Consider the following 22,234-nt stretch of genomic DNA (forward strand, 5'->3'; position numbering starts at 1 on the left):
GCAGCTACGTGTACAAGCTTCCACTGAGCTAAAACGGCAGTTAACGGGGCAAGCTTTAGAGTACCTTTGTGCCTCTTAACAGACACACAATGCAATTAATATGTCTGTTCAACATGAACAGGGCCCTCACGTGACATAAAGATGCGTTTTCAAGTCAAACTTGAAAAGCCCGATAGGAGGAAAACTGGACAGACTGGTATGTGAAAGTGCTACTGCAGTTGAGTTTTCTGACTTGGAGTGTGAGAAAAACCCATTTTGAGAAACAGTCTTTAAAGATGACTAAATCCTGCACATTTTGAAAGACATAGGCGAAAATATAATTATTTAAAAGTAAATAAGTTATCAACATTAAACTTACCCAACTAATTACTTACATTGAGACGTTTATTTTTCCTACAATATATAATACCCCAGTTTTCTTACATTTTAGAAGTGTTTGGTCACAAGTCGATCTGGGTGTCTCTGTGTCTTGGAGTAAGAGACACAGTTGCCAGACAACTGATGATATTTTGTAACGACAACGGCAAGTGTTTGCATCAATGTCTGTTGGGACAGGAATTAATGCTCAGCAACTCGTTTCTATCATCACTTTTAGCAAGATACCGACAAATGAATGTGAAATAGAAGCAAAGCGATACAAATGTTAGTTGGGAATGGGTCCTGAAAGGCCACGCCTACATCACATCTGCCTCTATCACCAGTTAAGTCAAAAAACAAAAAATCAACACTTTTATTGTGGCTTTTTTATTGTTTTCTTATGTTTTTGTCACATTTTTCAACGCTTTTGGTGCTTTTTTATGATGTTTTTCACTTTTTTGACGTTTTCAACACTACGTAACACTAACTCAGTACAGAAATTAGGAAATATTTAGACTAAATTAAAGGAGTGTGACTAATTGAAGGAATGTATGTTAACGGATTTATTTCATTTTTTATTTATTTATTTGATAAATTCAGGACAATACACATTGATGAACAAGCACAACAGTAGACATGAATGTGCCAGATTGTAGCCAAAGGGCTAATTTCCATCTGCAGTCCAATGGGCAGGTTGGAGTTATAGTAAAAAAGACATAGGATAGGAACATTTAGTATTTAAAAACAAGAAGAAACAAAAAGAAAAGAAGAAAAAACAGGACAATTCATTGGTAGAAAAATGCAAACACAAGTTAGTGGTGGTTACACATTTGGTTAGCTCTAAGCCACAGCTTTACCTGGCTCTTAAAGGAGGCCAAAGTGGGACGCTCCCTTATAGTTGGGGGGAATGTGTTCCATAATGCACTACCTTTAATAGATAATCACAGACTGGAATATGTTAAATTTTACTCTAATTTTACACTATTTTGAAACCACAAATGCTATAAAATTGAATAAGACACCCGAAAGTACAGATTTATATTTGCCAAAGAGTGTTGTGTGGAATCAATCATATTGATCATAATAATAACAATAATCATATCATAATATTTTGGATAATTACAATTGGCTAGAAAAGATATTGACCCGAGGAGAACATGAGGGTTAACGTGGTCTCCCAGGAACACCAGCTACGCTAATATTTTGAAACCTTTGCAGCGTGTCACTCCCCGATGTAAGCGCAGATTTCAGTCGTAGATGTAAACGGTTTACGGCTTAACGGGTCATACCCGATGAGAGTCGAGTCAGACCAGCTCTGGTTGAGCGCAGATGTTAGTTGCTCAGATTTAAACAGTTTACGGCATAATGTGTCATACTGAGATTTGTGAAATCCATGAAATAATAAACTTTTATAATTACAAACAATAACAGAAGATGGCAATCATTTCAAAAACGTTTTAGCTAATTATAATTGTTTGATTGCTAACGATAGCACAAAACGCCATTCCAGCCTTTGTTGTGTTTGATTGCTAGCTTATAGTTAAGCTAGCAGTCATGTTGTTTGATTGCTAACGCCACACAACCTACAGCCTGTGTTGTGTGTGATTGCTAACTTGTAGCCAGCAGTGAATGAACTTCATTGAGCAGGTTAATTTTTACTGTTTTGAAATTACAGAAGTCTCTTGTTAGCATCTTGTATGCTACTTGTTGCAAAGTTACGCAACTCAAATCTGCACTTGACCTACATTGGGGAGTGACACAGTATACCGCTAAAATAGTCGCCGCTACCCACAATGCACCGTTCCATAACGTCTATGCCCAAGCCAGAGCTTTCTCTCACTCTGGCCCGAGCTCTATAGATTTACATCATAATAAGATGTCCAGGCACTCAATAAACTGCGCTTCAGAATGACCCGTGATCAATAGCAGATGAAGCTATCTTTTACATACGTCATGGGGTGGGTGTCATTTGTCAAGGGTTTAATTCCTTATATTGCAGATAATGGCAGAAATTATTTGTACTATAAACAAAGACTTAGACTGGCCTCTTAATATATACCTTAAAATAGATACCTCATGTAAATGATAAAATTACAATAAACTTATATTTTATTTTGGTAGGCTACCTGTGTGTGTTCCCTCTAGATAAGTACTTATTTAAAAAATACTGGACACACTCTTTTCATTAATGTTTCATGATGCTCTATTCGTCAACTCATCCATTCACATGAACCAGGGTAAAACCGCTCTCTGCTGGCCTTTGCCATTGTTTCCTGTGGGAAGAGCAGTGGAGAAAGCTGTGCTCTACCCTCTACGCTCAAAGGTCAAATTATTTTCATTTTCCGCTGATCTTGTAAAGGACAACCAATAAGATAAGGAGATAGTAAGAAGTGGCGTACACCTGGGCGGCTGTGGCTTCCCATTTGGAAGGTTGGTGGTTCGATTCCTTGCTCTCAGTCCCCTTTCAAAGTGTCCTTCAGCAAGACACTGAACCCCAAATTGCTCCTGATGCTGCGCCATTGAAGTGTGAATGTTTATCTAATGAGCAGGTGGCACCTTGTACTGCAGCCTCGGCCACAGTATATGAATGTGTGTCAAGAGTGAATGAACATTTTGCAATACCATAATTTTGCTTAAGCCCTGTTCACAAGGGACTAGTATTACCAAGGGACATCATGTAATTTAGAAATGATCCCTCCACGTCTGTTTTGTGCGGTGCATTCACACAGGATAAGAGAAGTCGGTTTGTTTGACCCATCCATCCACCCAAACCTCCTCCCTGTGTGGACTTTGTCACTCTGTATACCACGGCACCTGACTAAATCCTGAGAGGCAGCTACGTCCTGGCTCACAGTTATGTTGGTTATATTTTAAATACAAACAGTAAATGATAACAGCCTGCTCTGGGTGAAGGTGAACAAAACAATATTCATGAAATTGACACATGAGGTTATAATGCCATGCTTCTCATTGGCGACTGACGGCACACAGCTCATGAGGTGAAGGGGCGAGGGTGAAGCCCACAGCTGGTGTCAGATCCAGCTCATCCTCTGTAACTCCAGGTGGAGGAATGAAACGAAATTGCTGGAGGAGGGCAGTGAAGAAGAGGAAGAGCTCCATCCTAGCCAGACTTTCCCCAAGACACACCCTGCGACCTGAGAACGAAAAGTTGCTGCGAGTTAAACGATCACATCCTTAGAATTGTAAAATATCTATATAAAGCTGTTGTACCTGCAGAAAAGGGCATGAAGGCGTCTCTCCTGACAAATTTACCCTCCTTATCCAGGAAGTGGGAAGGGTTGAAGGTGTGTGGGCTCTCCCACTCATTCTCATCATGCAGAACAGAAGTAAGAAGAGGAAACACAGTAGTCCCCTGAAGAAGAAAAAAGAGAGCAAGGTGTATCATATAAAATCTTGGAACCAAAAAGCCAAAAAAAAAAAGATCTTGCAAAAACAAATGTGTGGGCGACTGACCTTTTTGATAAAGTGACCCTGGAAGGTGACGTCACGGCTGGTTTTGTGAGGAATGGCTATGGGGGCAATGTTGGCCAGTCTCTGTGTCTCATGGATGACAGCATCAGTGTAGGGCAGGTTCTTCCTGTCCTCTACTCTGACCTGTCGGCTACCGACCACCCTGCTCAGCTCTGCCTGAAGCTGGTCTGGACTCACATGAAATCAGATAAATATGATTCCACTTCATCCCAATTTTACACTGAAAAAGCAGAATTTTACTAGATGTGTATGTGGGTATGTTTTTGCACCTTGGAAATGAGGGTACTTAGCCATAAAAAGTAAACCCCACTGAAGTGTGTTTCCTGTAGTATCAGTCCCAGCTGCAAACAGATTCATCACACTGTTGACCAGGTTGTCATCATGATAGTGTGAATTCTTGATTTCAGACTCCTTGTAACATACAAAAAAGAGGGACTCTGTGAAATGAGGTACACTTTCCCTGTAGATAATTTTGTCTTGGACTCTTATGCTGCACACATACAGTCACTGCCTCCATAGTAATAACATGTAAACAAAACAGTGCATACTATAACAAATTAAAACCACAAATATTGCACATTACACGTATTACACAGCCAGTGATGAAAACTACATGAAGCTATTGAACAACCCCTGCAGCCTTAAGCAACATTCTATAAAATTAAGGTAGTAACAAATGAGTTTTTAAAACGGTTGAGTTTACATTTGTGGGTACTTTATCTGCCACGGGGTAACACCTCATACTCGGAGTGGAGAAAATGAGATGGGTCACACGATAGTCTGTGCTTGCATGGGAACAGACTGCTCGTATATACTGTAGACTGGAGGGGACCTGCGTTCATTCCTCCTCAACCTTTATGGCAGTCCGTACCAAACTAGCAAGCTTAGATTTTAACTGTACAGAGTGATTGCAATACCATGCTTACTTCCCATATCCAATCTCCAATACAGCCTGATAGAATAAAAACAATCTTTTTATGCACTTTCAACAAGGGCCTTCCAGCTAAATGCGTTGTCCAAGTGAACGCTAAAGGCTTTTGTAGGAGCTGACCTGACTGATGTATGATATGGGCCTAGGATTCCAAACCATCCCCTCAGTTCTTCTCACATTTTAAATGAGAGGGTTGACCATGGCACAAATCTCCATATATTTAGGAGAGAAGTTCTTGTGCAATATGCTGAGGATAGTAGTTTAATCTGAACATTTTAAAATGTGATTTTAGGGTGGCGGATTTGTGTAGACTATAACAAGAACTGGTGAGCTGGCACAATGATGTGAGGCACCTTGGCTGATTGATCTGGATTCGGATTTTTCTGAGAAAAAAATACCACTTAATTTAGAATGGATTTAGTTCAGAACTGAACTGTGCTTGAGTACAGACACCATGTATGTATGTACTGTATGTTTCAAGGCATTTCTTCACAAGCAAAGTTGAATCACAGGTCTATGATCATTAAGTTCAATAGGGAAAGGTTGTTTTGTAACTGAAATGATGGATTTTTTCCACAGACCCCTGACACCAGGGCACTGTGCTGGGCTAAATTCTTCGGCACAGGTCTTTCAGAGAAAAGCACGGATGCCATCTGGGCCTGTGGATTTCGTTGTGCATACATCTTGTCTAAAAAGCATTAATATCAGACAAGGAGTGGATTCACTGGAGTTAGACTGCTCACCTCCACATTTAGCTTATGTCTCAGGAATGCATCAACAAAACATCTGCACATCTCAGGGTTCAGAGTCTCCGTCAGGTCAGCTATAAAGCTTTTTATGTCCTCCCTGTTGGCCTCCACATTCTTCATCGCATCCCTCCAGTTTTTAAGAAAAGGGCCCAGCCAAGGAAACATGTTGTACATCTGTAATGGAGTACAACACAAACAATCTAATGTATACATATATACACACACACACACAAGATTAGATTATTGTGACATTACCACAGCCATGAGATCTTAAGTCCCAGCTGGTTTCATACAATCAGTGTTTTCGTTTTATATTTGGTTGAACCCTTTAAAAAAAAAAAAAAAAAAAAAAAACTTAGTTTTACGGGTTTGTAAAATCCAAATCATGCTGTAATCATTTTCCACAGGATTTCTCAGAAACAACTATAAAAATTGGTTCTAATTGTAATTATAGGTATGAAGGTATATAGACGATAAAAACTCGAGGTGTTAAGTTGGTCTCCTTTCAAAAAAATAATTCAAACTCATTTACATGCAAAAATGTAAACATTTGTCCACAGGCAAATTATAAATAATGAATAATTATGAACAGAATACAGTTTCCAACAGTTTCCTGCAAATTTAAGTTGTCAAATATTTAATATGACTACAATAGCAATGCAATTCAACTATTAAATTTAGATTAAACAAGTCTCATATGCACAGCAATGTAACATGTCTTTGTAATCATCAGAAAATCCTTCAATCTGACATCACTGTACAGTACCAGGATGGGTGCTGATCCAGTCAGGTGGATGGTCTGGTTGTCTCTCTCCACCATAGCTTGGAAGACAGGGTCTTTGTATTCAAACCGCTTTCCAAACATGATAGCTGATATAATATTTGAAGTTGCATTATTAATTGTCCGAGCGTTGTTGAAGGCTTTACCTGGGAGAAAAAGAGTTAGGACAGTAAGTGTGAGTGCATGTTGTCTAAACCTGTTCAGTGCTTTAAGAGATAATGTTACCTTTAAGTGTCTCAAATTCTTCAATCAGGTAGCGACATTCCTCAATGATCTTGTCTTCACTAATCCTTTTGCCCATCCCAAATTCTCTCAGTGTAGTTAGAGCAAAACGTCTCATTTCTTTCCACGAGTCACCATTGGTAAATAGTATACCTGGAAACAAAAGTAATTGTCTTCTTTAGAGTAAGGCAAAAGGAAGTTACAAAAAAAAACCTCAAATCCATTCTTACCATTTCCTTTGTTGAAATCATGGAATATGGGCGTGACCTCTCGGTCTCCAAACTCCTCAGCATAGTTGACTAGAGCCTGTTTGACTGTCCTGTATCCAGCCAGGACCACCACCTTCTTCGGTCCAAAGTAGACTGTGAACACTGCTCCATATTTTTTGGACAGCTAAAAAGATGGAGGAAGGGAAAAGTGAGACTCATAGTCCTATGTAAGAAATGGAATTTAATGGAATTCACTGACCAATACAAACATAAACATGATAAACAAAGAATCACATTGTTTAAGACAGACATTACTTACATCAAAGAGGGATCTGTCAAGTTTACTGAGATCCAACTGAAGCAAGTTACCAAGCAGGGGAAGAGGATAAGGTCCTGGAGGCTCCCTCTGGTTATCTTTGGAACTGAAGTTTGATTTAAAAAGGTGGAGGACCAGCAGGCAGACAACGGCCACCAACAGGGAGACTGAAGTGGAGTACTGGAAAAGATCTTCCAACATGATCGTACTTCACCTGGACCTGACTCCTTTGAGGAAACCTTTTCACTGAAACGCTGCTTTCAAAGTTGAATGATCTGATTGTCACGACCAGGGCTTCTGGTTTCAACCTGTTTGAAATACTGATGTTAACTCAGCAACCCCTCTGAGAGAGGCGGTAGAGAATCCGCACCTCCTTTAATAAAGGCTGCACCAATCACACTTATCTCACCTCAGGTGTGAATAAGCAGGTCAGCCAGCTAACTAAATAGGTCTGTCAGTCATGATTAAGCAATTCAACTGCAATATCTGGACAAAACAGGCAGGAAAATCATAGAATGGAGTCAGAAAAACAAGAAAATGCTAAAGGATGTTGAGTCATGGAAGATACTTTTATGTAAAGCTAGGAACCTGAAACCCTGTTTTGTGCCCACAAACACAAAGCTGACAGGAGCTTTTGTATGAAGATAAGTTGCATGATGCATAATATGTTGAGCAGCCAGCAGATGTCCCTACTTAGGACACTGCTTTTCTTTACAAATGGAAGTATTTGATTTAGTAGGTTGAAATTTGTCAAGGGTTTAATTTCTTATATTGCAGAAAATGGCAGAAATCATATTCTGAATACATTTAGACTTGCCTCTTTGTATATGATGCCACATGTATGTCTAAAATTACAATAAACTACTATGCACATTTATATACCAATATAACTGGAACCTGTGTTTGTCCTTCTAGACCTTAGAGAAATAGGTTACTTAAAGTAGGCCTATTTTAAATGTTTTCTGAGGCTTCACAAAAGACAAATGGCCTAGAAGTATTTAATAAAGGGAAATTATGTTAAAAAAAAATTGAATTATGATTTGGTCACTTGACTGACAACCCTAAAACCACATGATCCGGGGTAAACCTGCTCTTTGCTGGCATTGCACAGACACTCAGCTGCAATTTACCATCAAAAAGTAATTTCCTGTTAGTTCATAATGTACATATTTTTAAACACTGCGCTCTACCGTGAGTGAGTACATACCATAGACTGTATATTATTAATAATATACAGTCTATGCCACAAACCAAAGGGTGACATCACACATGCTCTGTTCATTAATTATAATCATTAGGTACATACACTACCGTTCAAAAGTTTGGGGTCACCCAAACAATTTTGTGTTTTCCTGAAAAGTCACCCTTATTTCACCACCATACGTTGTGAAATGAATGAAAATAGAGTCAAGACATTGACAAGGTTAGAATAATGATTTGTATTTGAAATGATTTTTTTTACATCAAACTTTGCTTTTGTCAAAATCCTCCATTTGCAGCATTTCCAGCATTGCGACCTTTGGCTTCTAGCTGTTAATTTGTTGAGGTATTCTGGAGAAATTGCACCCCACGCTTCCAGAAGCAGCTCCCCCAAGTTGTGGTTGGATGGGCACTTCTTGCGTACCATACGGTCAAGCTCCCACACAGCTCAATGGGGTTCAGATCTGGTGACTGCGCTGGCCACTCCATTACCGATAGAATACCAGCTGCCTGCTTCTGCTCTAAATAGTTCTTGCACAATTTGGAGGTGTGTTTAGGTCATTGTCCTGTTGTAGGATAAATTGGCTCCATCAAGCGCTGTCCACTGGGTATGGTATGCGTTGCAAAATGGTGATAGCCTTCCTTTTTCAGAATCCTTTTACCCTGTACAAATCTCCCACCTTACCGCACCAAAGCAACCCCGAACCATCATATACCTCCACCATGCTTAACAGATGGCGTCAGGCATTCTTCCAGCACTTTTCATTTGTTCTGCGTCTCACAAACGTTCTTCTTTGGATCCAACCTCAACTTGGATTCATCCTCACAACACTTTTTTCCAGTCTTCCTCTGTCCATGTCGGTGTTCTTTTGCCCATCTTAATCTTTTTCTTTTTTGGCCAGTCTCAGATATGGCTTTTTCTTTGCCACTCGCCCTGAAGCCCAGAATCCCACAGCCGCCTCTTCACTGTGAGTTGACACTGGTGTTTTGCGGTACTATTTAATGAAGATGCCAGTTGGGGACCTGTAGGCTCTGTTTCTCAAACTAGAACTCAATGTACTATCTTCTTGCTCAGTTATGCAACGTGGCCTCCCACTTCTTTTTCTACCTGGTTAGAGCCTGTTGTGCTGTCCTCTGAAGGGAGTAGTGCACACCGTTGTAGGAAATCTTCAATTTCTAGCAATGTCTCGCATGAATAGCCTTCATTTCTAAGGACAAGAATAGACTGTCGAGTTTCAATGAAATTCTCTTTTTCTGGCCATTTTGAGCATTTAATTGACCCCACAAATGTGATGCTCCAGAAACTCAATCTGCTCAAAGGAAGGTCAGTTTTGTATTTCTGTAACGACCTAAACTATTTTCAGATGTGTGAACATGATTGCACAAGGGTTTTCTAATCATCAATTAGCCTTCTGAGCAAATGAGCAAACACATTGTACCATTAGAACACTGGAGTGATAGTTGCTGGAAATGGGCCTCTATACACCTATGTAGATATTGCACCAAAAACCAGACATTTGCAGCTAGAATAGACATTTATCACATTAGCAATGTATAGAGTGTATTTCTTCAAAGTTAAGACTAGTTTAAAGTTATCTTCATTGAAAAGTACACTGCTTTTCCTTCAAAAATAAGGACATTTCCATGTGACCCCAAACTTTTGAAAGGTAGTGTACATGGTACATAGAAATTAGTTGGTACATCCATACAGGCACACGTTACCTCCAAATGTAGGCCTATTCACTGACACAAATTGAGACACACCGAAAGCGGTAGCCAGAAATGATGATGAACACATGTGCTTTGCCTCTGCACTGGGCTTTGCGCGCTACCTCACACTTTTACCTAGAATCATGTGTAGGACTTGTGATTCTTCATAATAGACAAATATTTAAACTGCTTTTAAATTAGGATTTGGTCAGTTCTGTCAACCCCAATACTTCTTGCTAACTATTGCAATACACTACACTTACACGTGTGTCAGTAAGCCTTCTTGCCAGTGCGTGTGGAGGCAGAAAATGGAATTTAAAAAGGTCGGGCTGATGTATCGAAGCTGCTTGGTTAGTTTATTTGATATCTCTGTTTACCCAAAGACACCACAGGTGGAGATTTGTCTGTTGTTCTACTGTGAAGGTTGTGAAAATCTAAAGATGGCTCTCTGCCTAAAAGATGGATTTGTAACTAAAAACCTGTGAGATTGATTTCAGTGTGAACATTTTGTACATCCTTGTTTTTCTCTCTATTCTTAGACTTTTCTGCCTGTATTTTCCAGATCTTGCAGTTGAATTGCTTAATCCTCACTGACTGACAGTATGATTTGTTATAATCCTGACTGACAATTTGATTGGTGCTTGGCTTTCGGACCAGTTTAATCACACCAACTGAAGACATGAGATTAGTCTGTTTGGTGCAGCCTTTACAAAGTGATGTGGGGACACTTGGTACAGCCCCACCCAGAGAGGACAACCAGACAGGTTGAAACTAGAAGCCCTGATTGTGACAACTAGCAATGCATATTTTAACTCTGACAACAGTTTTTATTTATTTGGACAAAGAGTAATGAAGTAATAACCGGTCACAAATGGTCTCATGATGTGTTTAAAGAGACATTCTGTTGCACCCCGACGGACTTTAAAACCAGGCGGAAACTGATCCCAAGAATAGAGACTGTCTGACAACTGCTGCAACCAGTTTGAACTTTAGAGGTAGTGCGCTGTAGATGTGCGCTGAACCCAGAGGCGACCACAGATTAAACCATGTTGTCTGAAAAGCCCATCACAGTGTGCAGACTTTTCTCTGACTCTCCATCCACTAGCCTACTAGGGATGTGACGAGACTCTCAGGTCACAACACGAAACACGAGATTGGGCTCACAAGAACAAGACAATTTTATAGAAAATTCTTTTATTGTGACACAGTTGTGATGGACCTCAGGTCATCAAGCAGATTGTTTCAGAGAGCAGGCCCACAGTAACTGAAGGATCCCTCACCAGACCTAGATCTAATTTGGGTACAGCTAGAACCCCTGACGTGAGAGGCCTGATGGGGTTGTGGTCGGTGAGCAAGTCAGAGATGTAATGAGAAGCTAAACCATTAAGTGCTTTATTAACTATAAGCAGGGTTTTGAAAGTGTTTAAAACTGGGAGCCAATGAAGTGATTTAAGTATCAGAGTAACTTGTTCAAATGTATGTGTAAGGACTATGGAATTATTAGCTTCAGGAACTTTTATTCATTAATTGCTCTAAGCTATAGTACGTAGTTTCTGTCTCCCCCATGAGGAACGTAGCAGAGTACTGAAATGCATCCCCATGATACCTCCCCTCCCAGTTGTGCAGGTTGTATTAATGACTTCCAGAATAACCATGTACTCATCATGATGCAATGTTTGTTTTGTACGTTTACATTAGTTAGGCATAGTTTGGATTGGTATATCTATCTATACAGTATATACGTAGGTGTTTTTGCAACTATGGGCATTTTTAATCCAGCAATGACATTTTGTATTTATACCTTTTTAATTTGTCATATGATGCTTGATAAACATACACTGTGTTATTACACATCTCTGAACAAATAATTATTAATGTGATTTATAAAAATGGTTGGATCATTTAATAGGTCCACACACCACTTTTGTTCATGTCCCACAACTGTGGTTTTAATGTTGATGCGTAAAATGAGCTAATCCATATAGAATGACATTATTTCAAATAATATTGTTTCATTTAAATATTACTTTACACCATATAAAATAATTATTTGGGTTTATTGTTTATTTACCTATGCAGGTCATGAGATTAATTGCACATTTAGTAAGCTTGGAACATATGTACAAATAATATGTTAGCTTCTCACACTCTGCCATACACAATGAAATGGGAACATGCTTTGGACGATAACCATCTCTTTATTTTTTTCAGTTAGCATAGAGGTATGAAAACTAACAATTTGTTATGCTGGTCCTAGTGATACAAAAAATAAACACAAAATAAACAAAAATTGGGACAAAAATGACAGTGCCTGCACATAATTTTCTCTAAGTTTGTTATCATTGCCTATCGTAAAGACAAATTATAAACACATGTTTTCTAAAGCACTGCATTTTATTGCTGTTTGTATTCTCTTAAATGTACTTTGGAAATAAAATAACTTAGTCTAAAAAATGCTACAGCATTTGTTCATTGTAAAAAAAATGTGCATCTTAAATTAGTATTTTAAAAGCACATCCAAGCCCTTATGGTCCCAAAACACTCTGTGGCATCTGAAGGCCTCTAAGGTCCTTCCACTTTGATAATATTGATCTGTTGATCCTGTGAAGAGTGGTTAGAGTTCATCACTGGTTGGGTGGACACACTGCAGTCCTGAAGAGTTCTTGCTGAACAGCTGCTTGAGAAATCAGATGTTTTACTCTCTGATCCTCTGAAAGTCTGAGAATGTGACTGGCCGTATGTAGAAACAAAGGATTGTGTGTAGGGTGGCATGAGCGTTTGACTGTTTTGCTGTGGGAAAGCAACTGCATACGGCTGTGTATGAGCAGGAGTTTGAGTAAGTTGGAGGTTCTCAGCATTGCTGCATGGTGGAAACCCATTAATGCTTGAAGGGCTCAGTCCTGGCAATTTAAAGGCCTCTACGTTTTCTAAACTCTCTAAAGAGTTGTAGCTTGGCTGGGTTTGGCTGCACTGAGTGTATGTGCCTTGACTGAAGTTAAAGGTTTCTTGGCTGAATGAGGTAGATGCAGAAGCTGTTGGCAAACCAGAGGGTGATGGAGTTTTTTTATGCTGCTGTTGAACAACGCTACAACGTCCCAGTTTGGTAGCAAGACTCTGCAGAGTGCTGAGAATCTGCTTCTGAATGTGTGTCTGATGCGCCTGCTCCCTCTCCAGGCTGACCTGCTGCTCCACCAGCATCTTCACTGCCAGACCCAAGCTGCGCACCTCAGAGCCCAGGGTCTGAATCTGGTCCTGCAGACCACCTCTCCCTCCATTGTCCTGGACTGCCTGCTGTGGGCTCGGGTTCCCCTCACTACAAGTGGCACCCTGGCCTCCAGGGGTCTGTAGACGGATGATAGCAACCCCGGGGGCCGAGGATGTCGAAGGCGCTGGTGACCGGTTAGGAAGGCGAATGCCAACCCGAGGGAGAGGCTGAAGGGAACGAACAGACAGACCTGGTCTTTGTGTGACAAAACGCCTGGGGGCACTCCCTCCATCGGACTGACCATCCATAACAGTCTGTGAAATATCACAAAAATATCATGAAAACAGTGCAAAAAAACTATTAAAAGTTATAATACAATCTTATAAAAATTAAACTGAATGAATCTTATATGGTTCAGGCTCCCAGAATCAGGTGAGGAAATATGCTGGCACACTATCTGGTACCAGCAACTGCTGTAAAACAATCATTATACAAAACTTAATCTTGGACATGTACTAAAGTGTGACATCGATAAAGTGCTGGCAAAACACTTTAGTTGAAGTGAATAAAGGTGGGGATCAGGTTTTCTCACCTTTTCAGTGGTCAGATCATAAGTTTCGGGTGGCTGTTGCATTGCACTTCTCAAATCACCTTGGACACTCGAGTGATCTCTCCTCAACAATGATGCCACCTGGTGGAATGACTGTTGAAAAACAAAGTATGCAAGTTAAGACAGAGATGATTTGATTCTTATGGTATTTAAAACATTACACATGTGCTGTGTTATTGTAAACATTAATTACAAACCTAACAATTAGGATTGTGGCACATGGGGGAAATTATGTATAAGTAGGTACCTTCATCCTGTGTGACAGTGCTTTATCCAAAAGCCTCTTTCGAGCTGCCAGCATTGCATTAGTGGCTGGAGAAGGTGTAACTCTCTTCCTCATGGTTACTCCTTGAGCTGTTATTGTGGAAGACCCACCACCGGCCTCTGCTGTTGTTACAGTTGACTGGGGAACTCTTTGTTGGCTGCTCTGTGCAAGGGAGGTGACACTAACAATCTGGATGTCATTTTCCTCCTTATCTCCTTCGTGTTGTTGTTCTGGCCTGCTAACTCCACTGGTCTTTCCAGACCCGAATGGCTTTGTACCGGCATCTGGATTTGTGGAAGTCTGTTTGGCAAAATTTGAGGTGGCTGTAAAGCCAGCATTGTGAGATGCCTTCCTCAGAAGATTTTGGAGATGAATGTTACTCCAGTTGTCTTGCATTACCCCAACTTGAGGCTGCACCTGTGCAGTTGATGTGCTGCTTCCAGCCTCCATAGGTCTAACCCTCCCTGGCGGCCTCCCTTGATACTCCCTTAGGAACAGATAGATGGCCTGGGCAGACACCTTGATGTTCTCCAGCTCCAGCACAGCTTTGATCTTACGGAAACTCAGACCCGCCTTCCGCAACTCCACCACTTTGTGTTTGGCGGCATCATCTAACCGGCCCATGGTCTCTCACTCCAGAGGGACTCTGTGAGTTTGGCTGTTAATCTCTAGAAGATTAATATCTTACATTTAGTTTAAAAAAAAAATGTACTACGTCTTCTAGTACATGAAAATACCAGTAATGCAGCAGTACAACATTACACAAAAAATGGTCAGTTTCTCACGAGATCCTTATTAGGTATAGCAATATTTTTTCTCATATGTTTCCTATCTTTAAATCCAATTTTTCCGTTGTAACAATACACGTTCTCTCGTTATCATCATATATCGTAATTATTTTCTGCTGTCGCATATATCCACTTGATAAATCAGTGACACGATGGCTACTGCTTATCATATTGCGTTATACAGGATCAACGTCACTGAAACATAGTTTTTCGCGAACATTAGTAACAGCTAGTTACAAATGTTAGCTAAGCTAACGACAACTGCTAACGTTAGCAAAGTGCGATTATAATGTGAAGCACTCACCTTGTCGACAAGAGGGAATGAATTGGTGTTTAAATCCTTCCACGTATCATATTGAAATAGCTATTATGTAGTCACACACACGTCGATCAAATCACATTTCTATCGACAGCTAGCTAGCTATATACATAAATAAACAAATGGGTTGTAAGTGTCGCTCAGGTGGTACGTAACTTCCGCTACGTCGTCATCACCGAGTGACGTTTTCTCAGGCCGCAAGTGGTTGAAGCGAAATCACCTCGTTTGAAAAATATGTAAGTTTAGCCTGTTGTTTGATTGGAATCAAACTAGTTGAAACTCCAGTACATATTATATCATACACGGAACATTGTGTAACGTTGTTTTAGCCGTTTGTGCACTTGCAGCAGTCCCCGTGGCTATGACGTTATACTCCTTGTTTTGAGGAGTCAGTTGAATGAAAATCAATGGCGGCGGATTTCTGTTCGAGAGTATTTGTTAGCAGTACATTTTACTAACGTTAGTCTGAGATGTACCAGTGATAATAGTATTCTTATTAGATTACACACGCACTCCAAATACAAAAACATTAAAAAAGGAAATACGTTAGTCACGTTAAATCTGTTACGTTGATAGCATTAACGCTACATGTCACGGTCAGTGTTAAACGTTAGAGTTACTAACGTTACTATCAGCGAGAAGTTCAGCTTGCTAGCTAACGTTACACACGCATTACCCTAATGTTAGTTTCGTTGGTCTCTCAACGTTAGCTACTCCTTTTTTGGTTGTAAGGCCTTTTTTTTATAGTTTGTGTCGTCCCGTTTTATGGCTTGAAGAAACGGTTATTGTTTTTGATTAGCTAGCTAGTGGACAGAAAATGTATTACTGACTATTTTTGTTAGCTAAGCTAGCTAGCCGAATAATCGTTAGTCATTTATCAGCCACAAATCGAATTTATTTTTGGTTCCAGTTTCTCATATTTTTGCAGATTGTGTCATAGTAATTTTAATATTTGAGTTTCGGATCGTTGGTCAGACAAAATACCAATTTGAAGACATTATTATGGGCTCTGTGGGATTGTAACATGCCATTTTTACTACTTTTCTTGCTGAAAATGTATAGACTAAATTATTGTTAGTTGCGGCCCACACCATTCACGATGTAGCTAGCTGATCTCAAAATAACAGCAGCTTGCCTCTGAATTTAGGGCACCATCACCCACAAAGCGGAAGGAGGAGGAAAAAACAAAAGACAGAGGCAAAGAAAAGACTACTACAAAGGAAGGAGACAAGGAGAGAGGGAGGGAGAAAGCAAGGAAACGTCGCAGTGCCTCCACTGGCAGCAGCAGCAGCAGGTTTGTTTTCAAAGTTGCCTCTTTATACGATTGTCAAGTTATAAATATGTATATTTTCATACCTAACAGAATTGTCTTTGTTTTGATCACAACCAGGTCTAGGTCTAGCTCTACTTCAAGCAGCAGCTCTGGTTCCAGCTCAGGTTCCTCAAGTGGATCCAGCTCATCCGGCTCCAGCCGCTCTGGTTCTTCAAGCTCTCGTTCCTCCTCCTCTTCCAGCTCCTCAGGCTCCCCTAGCCCCAGCCGTAGACGCCATGACAACCGCCGCCGCTCCCGCTCAGCGTAAGTAACTTAATCTAATACAGCTATGATATAATATTCATACACTGCAATCTCTTGTATTTTCACTTGTTTGAGTCATGGTGAAATGTATCAAATGTTTTGTTTGTGATTTTGCAGGTCCAAAACACAAAAGAGGGGAGACGATAAGGAGCGAAGGAAAAGAAGCCCGAGCCCCAAACCAACTAAAGTTCACTTAGGGCGGCTGACTAGGAATGTTACCAAGGTCAGCTGAGAAATTGTTCCCCTTTTTATAGCAGAAAAAATGATTATGGTTTAACAGGATTTGAGATTATGGCACTACCTCAGAAATGTCATGTTAGGTAGATTTAAAAAAAGAAAACACGGTCATAATCTACTGGAGGAAAATAGAATTGTAGAAAGGTAAAACTTTGTTCTAATTATGTTTATTGTCCATTAAACAGGCTTATTGCCAGGAGTCTATTTTATGTATTATAAATTCAGAATATTCCGGCAACAGTAATAACATTTATCTACATGTAATCAAAGTTTACATTGTTCTGACAAGCATGTTGTATGTCTGTGTTTTGCACAGGACCACATCCAGGAGATCTTTTCCACATATGGAAAAATCAAAATGGTCGAAATGCCAATGGACAGGGTCCACCCACACCTGTCCAGGGGCTATGCTTATGTGGAGTTTGAGACTCCTGAGGAGGCCCAGAAGGCCCTCAAACACATGGATGGAGGTAGGTCAGCGCATTTCCTTCAGTGCCTCTGACTCACACGATTAGTCTAGGCATACGTGTTGAATAACTTTCTGTGATGACTTTGTTATTGATAGGTCAGATTGATGGACAAGAAATTGCTGCATCTGCGGTGCTGACTCAACGAATCCGCCCTCCACCTCGTAGACCTTCTCCCCCTCGCAGAATGCCCCCACCACCACCTATGTGGCGCCGCAGTCCACCACGCATGAGGAGAAGGTACATTAAATGATTTTCAATCAGTAACTATGTCCATCTACATTTGATTTTCACACTATAATGGTAACATATGTTAATGGCCATTCTTCCTACCTTTCCATCACAAGTTTTTTTTTCTCTTTTTGTTTTCCTTGCAGATCCCGCTCCCCGAGGAGGCGGTCCCCAGTACGCCGCCGCTCTCGCTCGAGGTCTCCTGGTCGCAGGCGTCATCGCTCTCGTTCCAGCTCCAACTCCTCCAGATAGACAAGTGTTCTGCCTCCTGATACCAAGTGATCTTTTAGATTCTCTAACACCAGACCAGCTGGTGTTCCTGCTTTCCCAGACCTCAATGACTCATCAGAAATAAAATAATCTGCATTGTAGCCAATACAAATGTCTGCCTGCATGAAGAAAGTGGAAATGTTTTTTTTTTTGTGCAAATGTGAGTTTCTTTTCATATTTTGTGTTAGGTTGATCCTGAAAAGCTGTTTCAGTAATTGTTTCAAGCTGAGTTTGGGCTCCAGTGAGATCGATAAATGTTTCTTTTAAAGTGCGATTTCTTTTTACCGTGTACTGAATTTTTAAACATTTTTTGAAAATAAAAATGCTGAAACATGTACCGTATGAGTTCAGTGTATATTCATGTCAAGATTCTGAAGGCTTTTGCTGTTGAGCTTCTTGGCTCAGTGCCTGCCAGTTTGCTTAATGTACATTTACTTTTCTTTTGAAGAACCTAGTTAATGTTTAATGTGTCTGACATATACTTTCACATGAATATGAACAAAACAATACACAGCCTTGTGCTCACAGTTCAACAACACTGCAATCAAATGTGCTCATAAGATTTCTTTTGTGTGCTCTTACGAAAAGTAGATGTGTGAATAACAGCACATTCCTGTTCCTCAGCCTCATTTACTGGCTAAGGAAATCACACCTGAGGACATGATATACATTTTTTTTTTCTCTAAAAGCATTAATTTCTTTAGTAAATGTGTGCTAATTGACAGGTGGTACTAAGGGAACAGCACACAAAACAGGACCCCTAAATGTTCCCCTAATCCATTTTAGAATGGGAGGTAGAAAGCTAGTGTAGACGCATGTAGGCTCTCGTGGTGTGTATAATAACAGGAACACGCATGTAGATGCATACAGATGTGTTTTGTTTAAACTGATAATTTCAACTGTGGTTATGTGCATACAGCAGTGTCTTGTACCTATTCTGTCCACCTCTGAGCTCAGTGTCACAGCCAGAGTTTTGTAATGTTATGTAAGGAGATTTCCATTTTATGCATACCCATTTTACACATAAGGGATTTTAATGGTGATTTTTGGCTTATAAGACTTCTAAAAAGGACTGTGGGCCTCTTGTGAGTTTTGTTGCATTTACTATTTTAATTGGCTCATGGCGTCAGATAACCGTACGTAAATCTCAACATAGCTCCACCCACCTCCAACCTGGGGCCTGTTGCACGAAACTAGGGATATTCAAGTTGTACTGAGCTCAATTCTAATCAACCACGAGTGAAAACACCTGTGAGTAAAATTTTTGTAGATAAAATTTCAGCGTTCAAGATAAAACTGAAAGGAGTTTATATACACCACACTTATCTACCTGGCACCAGACCATAAGAGATTAAAAAAAAAAAAAATCTGAGTTTGGTCGGTGACAAATTATGGCCTTTAGATTCAAGCCTTCAGTATTTCTGAAAGTGCTCTAGCATTATGTATATATTAAATAGGCCTATATTTTGCTGTAAAGGGATGCTTCTGTTTTACATAGCTTCTATGAAATATATATTTTTAGAGTAACAGTTCCCCCACTAAATTCATATTCACCTACTGCTTCTGTTCAGGTCATTGAATTATTTGCGTTACAGAAGAAAGAAACTCGTGCTCAGGTGAAAGACATTTCCACGCACTGAGTTGTTGAAGAAGGAGCTCTTGGGAAATGCCATCGCTGGGAGTGCCGCGAGCGCGCCTCATACCCTCACAATGACCGCTGGAGGTCTCACTCCTGAGAAAGACAAAACACATTACACGCATTTATTGTAGCATCTGTATGGGTTTACAACATCTGATCTGCACTAGACTGACTGCTCCACTATTCAGCCAGCCTCCGCTAAAAAAAAAATGACAGCCTTCTCCTGAGTTGTTCAGGCGCGTTAACTTTGAACAAATTCAGTGAGGCACGTCCCGGCGGAAATCTTACTTTCGATGCATGAGAGTTTGAGGTTTTCAGCCACTGAACAGGCAGCATCTGGGCTGAATCATTTGCATTATGGCTTCGGATCAAGAAAGCAACAGGCAGCGTTTGAAACAGCTTCTGGGGAAACCTGGGAATGGAAACTGTGCCGACTGCGGGGCTGCAAGTAAGCTGGAGGGGAGTCTCTGACAGTTAGACAATTTAGTGACCTTAATTCAATCTGTTTGGATACCAATGTTATGACTATCCTACTTTCTTTGTTATTCCAATGTGATTCTACAAGCTACAAATAACTGCATTTAGGATACCACACACCTGTCTCTAGTTCTTTCTCGCGAGGTCGAGGTTTAGTTTCTCTTCTCAGTCACGATGTGGTCTTGGCATGGCTATGAAATAACAGTTGACATAAACCGTTGTAAAGTTGGTTTTATATTGGACGTTGGATATTCGTAAAATCTATCATGCAGCTTGCCCTTTTGACCATTCCATGTCAAATCACTTTGTTGAACTCAGCTAATTCTCTTAGGCATTGCACAAAGCTCATTTTTCCAAAAACTTCATTCTATGATTTTATAAGTATTTTTTTATGTAAAAAATGCTATAAGTCTATCATGTGGCTTGACCTTTTAACCTATTCATGTCAAAACACTTTTTTGAACTTAGATAACTCTCTTACACATTGCACAACGCTTATTTTTTCAAAAACCCATCCTTTTTGATCTTTTTTTAATAAATTTTTTATGTAAAACAAAAAATGCTATACATCTATTATGCAGCTTGACCTTTTAACCAATTCATGTCAAAACACTTTTGTTGAACTCAGTTAACTCTCTTACATACAGAGCCCCCGAGGTGACATGGAGGAAAAATAATTATAAAATACTTATAAAATTATAGGATGGTTTTTTTGAAAAAATAAGCTTTGTGCAAGGTGTAAGGGTGTTGTGTGGTGTCTTTTTTTTAGATGTATTTGTGTTGGTTGAGGTGCAAAATGTATTCATCCGGTGGTTTATTTCCTTTTGCATGTGCACACCTTGGTGGTTGAACTTATCAAATGTGCAGTTCAGTGCAAAGTCAAAGAAATAAAATCTAAAACAGTCAAATTAATAAATAAATGGGCATACAAGAAGGTAAAAACACACAAACAGGTGTGTTTCCTTTTTTAAATAAGGCTAATCTAAATAGCCCAAGAGAAAGTCAGAAATATCTAGTTTGTTAAATGTATTGTTCCTCACTTGGTGTTGCTTCTGGTTCAAAAAATGTAAGCTGTTCTATTTAAGATGTGGAAATCTGGAAGCTCACCTGTCCATTCACTCAGGAGGATGCTCATATTTAGGGCTGGAACTGAAGTCTTTTTATTTTCCATAAATATGACGATTAGTTTTCTAATTCCTTAATTAATTAATTAGAAAACTAATTGTAATTATTAATCTGATTAATTGTTTATAAAATGTCGGGAAACTGCAAAAAATAAATAAAAGAAAATACCCACCCAAACTTCCCAGACTTCCCTAAACGTCTTGTTTTGTTCAAATAAAACACATTCAAAGACATTAGTTTACACAGTAAATTACGACAATGAAAAGCAGCAAATCCTTTGGGAAGCTGCAACCAGGTAATGTTTGGCAATTTTTTTACATATCTTTTTTTGAAAAAAAAAATTAAAAGAGATTAAAATAACTTTCATTATTATTAATTATCGAAATAGTTGCTGGATATTTTTCTCTCTCTCAATCCACTAATCGATTAATAAGCGGTGCTTCATGCATTGCTACATTGCGGACCCTTACATTTCTCTTCCACGCCAAATGTGTTTTTATCCGCTATTGTCTGTTGGACTTTGTGTGGATCCTGTTGTCTTAGAGAATGGCTTCTCTGTTAGACTGGCTGATTGTCTCAACCACAACAGGCCCACATAATGCAGAGAAGATGGGTGTGACTCGCTACACATCAACCTCTTGTCTCTTGTTCACAGATGCACAGTCTTACATGTGTGCAGCTTTATGATTGTGCACAAGGAAGTAATAGTTTTTTTTGTTCTCATGCTATTTTTGCAGTGTGTGTGTGCACATGTCTTCATTAGCAATGGTAGAAGGGCTGCAGCACGCTGCTACAAACTACCTGACACTACTCTCAACTTGGCTTTAAAAAACAAACATGCTATGGCTTTATAGTGAAATTGATAAGTATTTCCATTCTTGTCTTTCTTCAGAGAAATGTTAGAACTGTGCAACGTTCTGACCTTTTACTGAACTTCTTGAGAACATGGCAAAATTTCACAAGCGCTTAAACCTAAGTGGGGTGACATATTATAAACATCTATCGATTTTTCAATTTATGTTTGCAAAAGGTCAGGTCTTCACTTTGGATATTTTTCG

The 22,234-nt window shown here is 39.7% G+C and overlaps 4 protein-coding genes across 4 annotated transcripts in view; 2 read left to right on the top strand and 2 right to left on the bottom strand.

Moving 5' to 3' along the window:
• Positions 1–1,148: 1,148 nt before the first annotated feature.
• On the bottom strand, positions 1,149–7,553 carry LOC116703045 (cytochrome P450 2K1). The gene is made up of 9 exons (XM_032537617.1): positions 7,061–7,553; positions 6,763–6,925; positions 6,536–6,685; positions 6,296–6,456; positions 5,524–5,703; positions 4,119–4,260; positions 3,832–4,016; positions 3,589–3,730; positions 1,149–3,512 (listed from the first exon to the last, which is right to left on the bottom strand). Exons 1-9 carry the CDS (start codon positions 7,256–7,258, stop codon positions 3,325–3,327), a joined length of 1,509 nt encoding a protein of 502 aa, XP_032393508.1. The 5' UTR covers positions 7,259–7,553; the 3' UTR covers positions 1,149–3,324.
• Positions 7,554–12,145: 4,592 nt separating this feature from the next.
• On the bottom strand, positions 12,146–15,367 carry LOC116703044 (uncharacterized). The gene is made up of 4 exons (XM_032537616.1): positions 15,140–15,367; positions 14,030–14,715; positions 13,765–13,875; positions 12,146–13,486 (listed from the first exon to the last, which is right to left on the bottom strand). The coding sequence occupies exons 2-4, from the start codon at positions 14,669–14,671 to the stop codon at positions 12,530–12,532; spliced, it is 1,710 nt and encodes a 569-aa protein (XP_032393507.1). The 5' UTR covers positions 14,672–14,715; positions 15,140–15,367; the 3' UTR covers positions 12,146–12,529.
• rnps1 (RNA binding protein S1, serine-rich domain) lies at positions 15,304–18,041 on the top strand. Its single transcript, XM_032537618.1, has 7 exons — positions 15,304–15,390; positions 16,302–16,448; positions 16,545–16,730; positions 16,848–16,953; positions 17,284–17,437; positions 17,533–17,674; positions 17,812–18,041. Coding segments are annotated over exons 1-7 (843 nt in total). The 5' UTR covers positions 15,304–15,388; the 3' UTR covers positions 17,918–18,041.
• Positions 18,042–19,582: 1,541 nt separating this feature from the next.
• LOC116703116 (arf-GAP with dual PH domain-containing protein 1) overlaps positions 19,583–22,234 on the top strand; it is a 17,352-nt gene continuing 14,700 nt past the window's right edge. The window contains exon 1 of the mRNA XM_032537728.1: positions 19,583–20,022. Within this exon, the coding sequence (XP_032393619.1) occupies positions 19,932–20,022 (91 nt within the window). The 5' untranslated portion in view covers positions 19,583–19,931. The remainder of the gene's footprint in view (positions 20,023–22,234) is intronic.

This window comes from Etheostoma spectabile, chromosome 15 (genome assembly GCF_008692095.1).
Source record: "Etheostoma spectabile isolate EspeVRDwgs_2016 chromosome 15, UIUC_Espe_1.0, whole genome shotgun sequence".
Lineage (NCBI taxonomy): Eukaryota > Metazoa > Chordata > Actinopteri > Perciformes > Percidae > Etheostoma > Etheostoma spectabile.

Bases quoted from the DNA above. Each gene is read 5' to 3' on its own strand.
- LOC116703045 (XM_032537617.1), bottom strand. From the start codon at position 7,258: ATGTTGGAAGATCTTTTCCAGTACTCCACTTCAGTCTCCCTGTTGGTG. The intron at 4,261-5,523 runs GTGAGCAGTCTA...GTATGTTACAAG, and splicing joins GACATAAGCTAAATGTGGAG to GAGTCTGAAATCAAGAATTC. The intron at 3,731-3,831 runs GTCAGTCGCCCA...TTTCTTCTTCAG, and splicing joins AGGGTCACTTTATCAAAAAG to GGGACTACTGTGTTTCCTCT.
- LOC116703044 (XM_032537616.1), bottom strand. From the start codon at position 14,671: ATGGGCCGGTTAGATGATGCCGCCAAACACAAAGTGGTGGAGTTGCGG. The intron at 13,876-14,029 runs GTACCTACTTAT...GTTTTTCAACAG, and splicing joins CACTGTCACACAGGATGAAG to TCATTCCACCAGGTGGCATC. The intron at 13,487-13,764 runs GTGAGAAAACCT...GATATTTCACAG, and splicing joins ATGATCTGACCACTGAAAAG to ACTGTTATGGATGGTCAGTC.
- rnps1 (XM_032537618.1), top strand. The intron at 16,731-16,847 runs GTAAGTAACTTA...GTGATTTTGCAG, and splicing joins CGCCGCCGCTCCCGCTCAGC to GTCCAAAACACAAAAGAGGG. The intron at 16,954-17,283 runs GTCAGCTGAGAA...TGTTTTGCACAG, and splicing joins TGACTAGGAATGTTACCAAG to GACCACATCCAGGAGATCTT.